General features: G+C 35.2%; 1 protein-coding gene across 1 annotated transcript in view; it reads right to left on the bottom strand.

The window, feature by feature from the left end:
- Positions 1-1,893: 1,893 nt before the first annotated feature.
- The window catches only part of LOC116472758 (solute carrier organic anion transporter family member 1B1), a 102,319-nt gene continuing 95,349 nt past the window's right edge, over positions 1,894-8,863 (bottom strand). Inside the window, exon 15 of the mRNA XM_032159785.1 lies at positions 1,894-2,713. Within this exon, the coding sequence (XP_032015676.1) occupies positions 2,503-2,713 (211 nt within the window). The 3' untranslated portion in view covers positions 1,894-2,502. The remainder of the gene's footprint in view (positions 2,714-8,863) is intronic.

Genomic DNA, 8,863 nt, shown 5'->3' with positions numbered 1-8,863 from the left:
TCCCTGACTACTGCCTATGTTTGCTCAAGGCCATGGGGCTCTACAATCAGCAGGCAGCAAAGCCAGCAAGGCCTGTGTCCTTCCTTTCAGGGTGGTGAGGTCCCCCAGGCCCCATGTGGGTCTAAAGGTGACATCTAGGAGTCAGAGACTAGAGCCAAAACTCATAAAAGCTACCTGGTGTTCTATCATATTGTGGCTGATGTGGCACTCAAACCACAAGACAGTCTTTCCCACTCTTGCCTCGCATTTCCAAATACAGGGGAGCCTCAACCCATAGCCACAACCACTTCAGGCCCATAGGGAGTACTGCCAGACTACTGCCAATGTTTCCTTAAGGCCCAAGGGCACTTTAATCAGCTTCTATTGAATTCTGCCTGACCTGGGATTCAACCTTCAGGACAGTGGGCTCCCCTCTGGCTGAGGGCAGGTTCAGAAATGCTATCCAAGAGTCAAGTCCTGGAATCAGGGACCTCAAGAGTCTGCTTAGTGTGTTAACCCCTGTGATCTCTCTGGTATCTGAAGCCAGAAAGACTTGGAGGCTCATCCAAGGCTCTCAGTGTAGTACCTGGGCATCAATATTATTGTTTGCTGTTGACTAATAAGAGATATACCAGTCTGATGATTGATTTTTAATTTTACCAAAGCCATTTATGCATAAAGTTGTAAAAATAAGATTATATCAAAAATCTCATATTGAAAATGAGTTTTTCTCTGCTTGTTATTACTGCTTTCCAGAGGCAAGCATTTACAACTCTTTTTAGCTATTTCTTCTATTTACCTCCATATTTCTAATACTTTTAAGTAGAGGTTGATCCTGTGATCCTGCTAGTTTTTATTTCTGGCATACTTCATTTTATTGAACTTCACTTTATTGCACTTCCCATATTTTGGTGTGTTTTTGTTTGTTTGTTTTTTCAAATTGAAAGTTTGTGGCAATCCTGCATCAAACAAGTCTATTGACATCATTTTTTCAAAAATATGTGCTCACTTTATGTCTCTGTGTCACATTTTGCTAATTCTCACAATATTTCAGACTTATTCATTATTATTGTATCTGTGATGGTGACCTGTGGTTAGTGATCTTTGATGTTACTATTGTAATAGATTTAACTTGCCACTATCCAGGCTCATATAATATGTGGAACTTAGTCAATAAAGTTGTGTGTGTTCTGAATGCTCCACCAACCAGCTGTTGCTACATCTCTCTCCATCCCCTTGGGCCTTCCTATGTCCTGAGATGGAACAACATAGAAATTAAGCCAATTAATAACCTTACAATGACCTCTAGGTGTTTGAGTGAAAGAAAGAGTCACACATCTCTCATTTTAAATCAAATTTTAGAAATGATTAAGTTTAGTGAGGAAGGAATATCAAGAGCCAAGGTAAGTCAAAACTAAGCATCTTGCATTCAGCAGTTAGCCAAGTTGTGAATGCAAAAAGAAAGTACTTGAAGATAATTAAGAGTCCTACTTCAGTGAACACACAAATAATAACAAAGTGAAACAGACTTATTGCTAATATGGAGAAAACTTCAGTAGCCTGGATAGAAGAACAAAGCAGCCACAATGTTCCGTTAGGCCAAATCTAATCTAGAGCAAGGCCCTAACTCTCTGTCATTCTATGATGACTAAGAGACGTGGGAAAGCTGCAAAAGAAAAAAAGCTGTAGAATTTGCTTCATGGGGTTTAAAAAAAGAAGCTGGTTTCATAACCTGAGTACAAAGTGAAGAAGCAAGTGCTGATGTAGGAAGGTGAAGCAAATGATCCAGGAAATCTAGCTAAGATAAGTATGAGAGTGGCCACATTAGTCAAAGTCAATTTTTCCTAATACGTTACCATAAGTCCAATGGAAACTTAACACATAATGTAATATGTTGTTTGACAATCACAGCTAGCGAATATTGGAATGTCTTTATTTCTTCCACAATACTTAAATGTATTCTAAATTTACTTAAACAAGATAATTGTTAATTATACATTGATAAAGTCTATGAAATATATAATTTTATGTGAGTAACAGATATTATTGTAGCATACATCCAGGCTGGACTTCAGGCCTTAGTATTATAGTTCAAACTGTGTGTTTGTTTGTTTAATAAAATAGACACTAGGCATTTCTCTTTACTTAGGATATGAATCTAGCTCCCCCTTTTTAACCTCTACCTGTATGATACTCATTTGTTTTATTAAGAATTACAATTACCTGAACAAGTATTTTTTCTTTTGTGACATGATAACCATGTCTCTCACTTTAAATTTGTATGGATCATATAGTCTAACCTTAACCACAAATACATAGCTATAACGTAACAATGAGTACTCTCATTTTTTTCTACATATAGTTTGTTTTATTATAAATTCATAGGCTTATTTTTATACTTCCACCATAAAGGATGTGGAAATTCTTAGTGAAAGGACCAGGAACTCCTCAAAAATAACATCTTACCGAATCAATGCAATGCTGTTTGGAAACATAGAAGCAGAAGTGGCTTTTCTTCTCCCCTTAATAATGTGTTTCACTATCTGCCCCAGCAGAAGGGACAAAATGTTTATTGTTATTTAAGGATTCTAAGTTTGCTTCATCCATGACACTTCCATTTTCTGATACATTAATATCTTTCTCTTGATATTTTTTCTTCATGGCATAAATTAATATAATATATAAAACAAGTGATGAGACTCTTAACATTGAAGACAAGCCCAAGTAGACCCATCTGTGGAAATAGACAAAATAAAACAATAAATCATTTTAAATTGTGTGTAATAACTTACAACATTTTCTCCAGTATCCAGATCCTAAAGAAAAAAAATCATAAATAAAATATTAAGATAATAATTCTAATAATTCTCTTTATTGGGGCATGATGATATATTTTATTATTGTAATAGGGTTATGAAGCCATAGAAACTATGCTCTAGTTGCCTCTGGCCTTCTTCATAGAACGAGAAAAATATACAACTCAAGCCCTCTTAAGCCATCCTGCCCCACCTACAGCTAGGAGGAGAAACTGAGAAGTATGTCTGAAATTTATAATCCAGAGGCTACTGGATTATAACTAATATAATAAAACCTAAATATAGGCCTGTAGAATGCTACCCTTTCTCCAGCACCTTACACCATATTAATAAAGGCTTATCAAAGCAGTTCCTTTTACACAATGCATTATGCTTAGCTGTAATGAAAAAAATTGCCAGTCATACCAAAAGTGAAAAAATAAAAACATAGATTGAAAAGAATAAGTAAGCTTTAAACCAGATCTAGATATGTCAGGGACGTGGAAATTTTCAAAATGGAATTTAAAACAACTATGATTAATATGTTAAGTGTTCTAATCAATAAGGTAGATAGCATTCAATAACAGATGGGCAATGTAAGTATAAAAATAAAAATTTTAAGAACCCAAGAAAAATGCTAAAAATAAAAAATTCTGTAGCAGAAATAAAGAGTGCCTTTGATGGGCTTATTAATAGATAGAACACAGCTGATGAAGATGCTCTAATTTGAGGATATATCAATGAAAAACTCCAAAACTGAAAAGCAAAGAGAAACAAGACTAAAAAGTAAACCAATTGAAATTATATATAAATTTTGAGACAATTATATAAGTGTGTGTAATAGAAAGGTTAGAAGGAAAACAAAGAGAAAAGGAGCAAAAGAAATATTTTTAAAAAATAATTACTGGCCAGGTGCAGTGGCTCACCCCTGTAATCCCAGCACTTTGGGAGGCTGAGGCAGGCAGATCATGAGGTCAGGAGTTAGAGACCAGCCTGACCAACATGGTGAAACCCCGTCTATACTAAAAATACAAAAACTAGCTGGGTGTGGTGGTAGGCGCCTGTTATCCCAGCTACTCAGGAGGCTGAGGCAGGAGAATCACTTGAACTTGGGAGTCAGGGGTTGCAGTGAGCCAAGATCATGCCATTGCACTCCAGCCTGGGCAACAGAGTGAGACTCCATCTCAAAAAAACTAAGAATTTCTCTTAAATTAATGTCAGACACTATATCACAGATTCAAGAAACTTAGAAAATGCTAAGAATTTGTCCTTTGAGTTACAAACAATTCAACTACACTTCCTATTTTTAAATATACAAATAAGTTATTATTGACCAGAAAAACTACATGTAGGTGTGTTATTTTCAAATTACACAAAGTCAAAGATAAAGAAAACTTTATCCTGAAACTAACCAGAAGGTAAAACAAATTTTATCTATAGGGGAGAAAATATGTCAGACTTCTCTTCAGAAACTATGCAAGCAAGAAGAGAGTGGAGTGAAATATTTAAAGTCTTAAGAGAAAAAAATCACCAACTTAAAATTCTGTACTCTGTGAAATTCTTTTAAAAGTAAAGTAGAAATAAACACATTCTCAGACAAACAACAATTGAAGAAATGTTTTTCCAGTACATCTTCCTTGTAAGAAATGTTAAGAGCAGCTTTTTAGAGAGACTCATATAGGTCAGAAACTTGATATACATAAAGAAAGGTAACATAAAAATTTGTAATTACATAGTCATATAAAATCAGAGTCATATAAACTAGTTAAGAACACAACAGAAGAAAAAAGAATAGAAGACAAAAATAGGATCAAAGAACATATATAACAAACAGAAAATAGTAAAATTATGATCAACATTAGTCTAACAACATCAGTAGTCACTTTTAATGTCAATGATCTACATCCAGCAATTAAAAGACTGAGTTTGTTAAAGGATTAAAAAGAAGAAACAAACTATATGTAGTCTCTAAAAGATCTACTTTAAAGATGTATAGATTAAAAGTAATTAGATAGAGGAAGATATATCATGCTACCACTGATAAAAAAAAAAAAAGAAGTCAAGTTCTTTTCAAGATGGCAGACCAGGGACATCAAATTACAGTTCTCCTCAGAAAGAAGATCAAAGTTACTGGTGAATAAGGAAGTTCCAAATGAAAAACTGAGGAAAGAGAGCCAGGAACTGTTAAAGTGCCCAGAAGAAGAAGCTGTGGTGCAGTAAAGAAAAGCAGTAAAACCTGGCAATAATCAGCCCCCAGAGAATCCTGTGAAAATGTAGCTAAAAGTGCTTCTCTGCTCCCCTCACATCTCTGTTAATCTGCTGACCACCAAATTGTTGGGAATTTCCTCTGCCCTCTTGACCCAGGGTAATGCTATTGGTGGCAATTTGGGAACTCCCCAGGGATAGACAACTAGGTGGCCAGCCTGCACAGGTACGGCTGCATCACCTTCCTATCTAAAGGAAGGATGTGCCACACTGTTTGTGCATCTATAGTATGCCACTGACCTTCCTGAGGATTCTCCATCTTTGAGTCACCACATCACCAAGTTCCTGGCAAACATATCCAACAAACTTCTCTGACTTTGGCAGGCACAGGGGTCAGTGGACTTTGGGGAAACAGCAAGACCTCTGGAGATCTAACCCTCAATGTGATCTTCCCTTAAGAGAGTGGGGACTGTAGCCAACTATAGCTTCCCTTGGGACAAAGAGAACATGGGCACAACACCAATTACTAAAGGAGGCAGTATCAACACTCAGGAATGAATCTGGATAGAGGGTAATTTCCCACCCTCTCCACCGTACACTGTTGTGGACACAGCAGTGGTTCTTCCTGCTGAAGACTGTTATGTATGCACTCAGATAAAGCATCTTTTATGTTTTTTGCAGGAATTACAGCCCAGATAAAAGTGAGCCTGCACTGCTTGGGCTTATATGAAGGGCGGGGTCCAGCTACCCCTCCCTACACATAACAGTAGTATCCTGGCAATGGAGGACAAACAGATCATGGAGTTGCCTGCTCTGGACTTGGGAAAGAGGCTCCACCCTGAACCCATTTTTATGATAGTCACTGGAGGGGCATGCCTGTAGCCTGCAGCTGCACTGCAGCTAGCCCCCAAGATAAGATTCCTAAGACCTCCATACCCTCAGCCACATAACAGATGGTGTGTCAGATCATACATCCAATACGTCGTAACAACAAGTAACATCTAAGAAAACCACTGCACAGAATCTATCCACAACCAATGGACCCCTATTAAGCCGTGGCCTCACGAAACCCAGAAATGAGGACAAACCATCATATACAACATACACCACAGTCATATCCTCAAGGGAAGAAATAATAAAAAATTTAAAATGTCCTATTCAAACAACAGAAAATTCAAAATAACAAATGTCAGCTTCCTCAAATGAGAAGAAATCAGCACAAAACTCTGGCAGAACAAATAGCCAGAATATCTTGACAACTCCAGAGGGTCGGTCACACAAGCTCTCTAGCAATGGATATTAATCATATTGAAAAGTTTGAAATGACAGATAAAGAATTCAAAATTTAAATTGCAAGAAAACTTAAGAAGATCCAAGAGGAAGTTGAAAACCAATAAATGAAACCAGAAAAACAATTTAGGATATGAAAGCTGAGATGGATGTATTAAGAAAAAAACCAGTAGAACTTCTGGAATTAAAAAATTTACCAGAAGAATTCCAAAATACATTTGGAAACTTTGACAATAAATTAGACTAAGCATAAAAAATAATTAAAGATCTTTGTGATAGTTAATAATGAGTGTCAACTTGATTGTATTAGAGGATGCAAAGTATTGATCATGGGTGTGTCTGTGAGGGTGTTGCCAAAGGAGATTAACAATCGAGTCAGTGGGCTGGGAAAGGCAGACCCACCGTTAATCTGATTGGGCACCATCTAATTAGCTGCCAGCATGGCCAGAATATAAAACATGAAAAGACTAGACTGGCTTAGCCTCCCAGCCTACATCTTTCTCCTGTGCTGGGTGCTTCCTGCCCTCAAACATCAAACTCCAAGTTTTTCAGCTTTGGGACTTGGACTGGCTTCCTTGCTCCTCAGCTTGCAGATGGCCTGATGTAAGACCTTGTGATCATGTGAGTTAATACTCCTTAATACACTTCCACATATAATATATATATATATGATATATTTATGAGATATATAGATATATGATCATGTGAGTTAATACTCCTTAATATGCTCCTATATATATATAAAATCATATTTTATATGTTCTTTTAGTTCTATATATATAATATGATATATAGGATATATAATATATATAGATTATATATATAATCTATATATATCATATGATATATATAATCTCTCTATATATCTTTTTTATAATATTTTATATCCCTCTAGATAACCCTGACTAATAAAATCTTGAAACTGGTCTTTCAAATTAACACAGTCATAAAAAAATAAAGAAAATAGAAGGTAAAAAAAACAAGTGCTGGCTTTGAGAAACATGGAGTTATTTAAAGCAACAAGACCTATGAATAATTAGCATTAATGAGAGAAAAGAAAAAGTAAGCAACTTAGAAAACACAGTTGTGGGAATAATTCAGAAATTAAAAAATAATCTTGCTACAGAGCTTCACATCCATATACAAGAAATTCAGAGAACACCTATGAGGTACTATACAAAACAACCATTCTAGAGGAATATAGTCATCAGATTGCCTAAGTTCAACTTGAATGAACAAATCTTAAACGCAGCTAGAGAAAAGGGCCAAATTATTTATGAAGGAAATACCATTAGACTAAAGGTGAACTTCCCAGCAGACACATTACAAGCTAGAAGAGATTGGGGGCCTATTGTTAGACTTACAAAAGAATAATAATAATAACGACAGCCAAGAACTTCATAACTTCCCAAATGAAGATCTGTAAATAAAGTAGAAATAAAGTATTTCCCAGACCAGTAAATGCTAAGGAAATAAGTCACCACCAGATCAGTTTTAGAAAAAATGCTCAAAGGAGTTCAAAACAGGAAAAAAAAAAAGACCAATACTTGTTACCATAAAAGCACACATAATTACAAAGCCTACAGATCCTATTAAGTAACTATACAATTGCAACTATAAAGCAACTAGCTAACAACAGTATGAGAGGTACAAAATCTCACATATCAATATGCACTTTGAATGTAAATTGCCTAAATGCTCCATATAAGAGACATACAGTAGCAAAATGGATTAAAAAAAAAAAGGCAACCTTCTGCTGCCCTTAAGGAATCCATCTCATATGTAAGGACACCCATAGACTTAAAGTAAAAGGATGAAGAAAGATCTATCTTTCAAATGGAAAGCAAAAATAAGCTGAAATTCCTCTCTTTGTATCAAATAAAACAGACCTTAAACAAACAACGGTTAAAAAAAAAACCAAATAAGTGCATTATACAATGATAAAGCATTTAATTCAACAAGATTTAACTAATCTAAATATATTCACACTCAATACTGAATCAATCATATTTATAAAACAAATACTACCAGACCCAAGCAAAGAGATAGAAAGTAGTACAATGAGTAATAAACTTCCACACCAGACTGACAGCACGAGGCAGGCACATCATCAAGGCCAAAAGCTAAAAAAAAAAAAAAAAAAAAAAAAAATTCAACTTGAACTAGACTCTTTACCAACTGGATATAATAGATATCTAGAGAATACTTCACCCAAAAATCAGAGAAAATGCATTTTTTTATCTGTTCATAAAACATTCTCTAAAACTAACCACATTCTAAGTCATAGGTCACAATAAATTTTTTTAAAAATCAGAGTTATAACAAACATCTTCATGAAGCACAGTGGAATAAAAATAGAAATAAATATCAAGAGCAACTCTCGAAACTACACAATTACAAGAAACCTATATAACTTGGTCCTGAATTACTTTTGGGTAAATAAAATTAGGGCAGAACACAATTTTTTTGTTTTAAACAAATGAAAATCGAGACAAAGTATTTTAAAACCTCTAGGATATAGCTTAAACAGCGTAAAGTGGAAAGTTTATTGCACTAAATGCTTATGAAATTTTCACTGCAAAACTATAACTGAG

The sequence above is a fragment of the Hylobates moloch genome, unplaced genomic scaffold (genome assembly GCF_009828535.3).
Source record: "Hylobates moloch isolate HMO894 unplaced genomic scaffold, HMol_V3 SCAFFOLD_8, whole genome shotgun sequence".
Classification (NCBI taxonomy): domain Eukaryota; kingdom Metazoa; phylum Chordata; class Mammalia; order Primates; family Hylobatidae; genus Hylobates; species Hylobates moloch.
The sequence above is the reverse complement of the archived record's forward strand: the minus strand, read 5'-3'. Positions and strand labels throughout refer to the sequence as shown.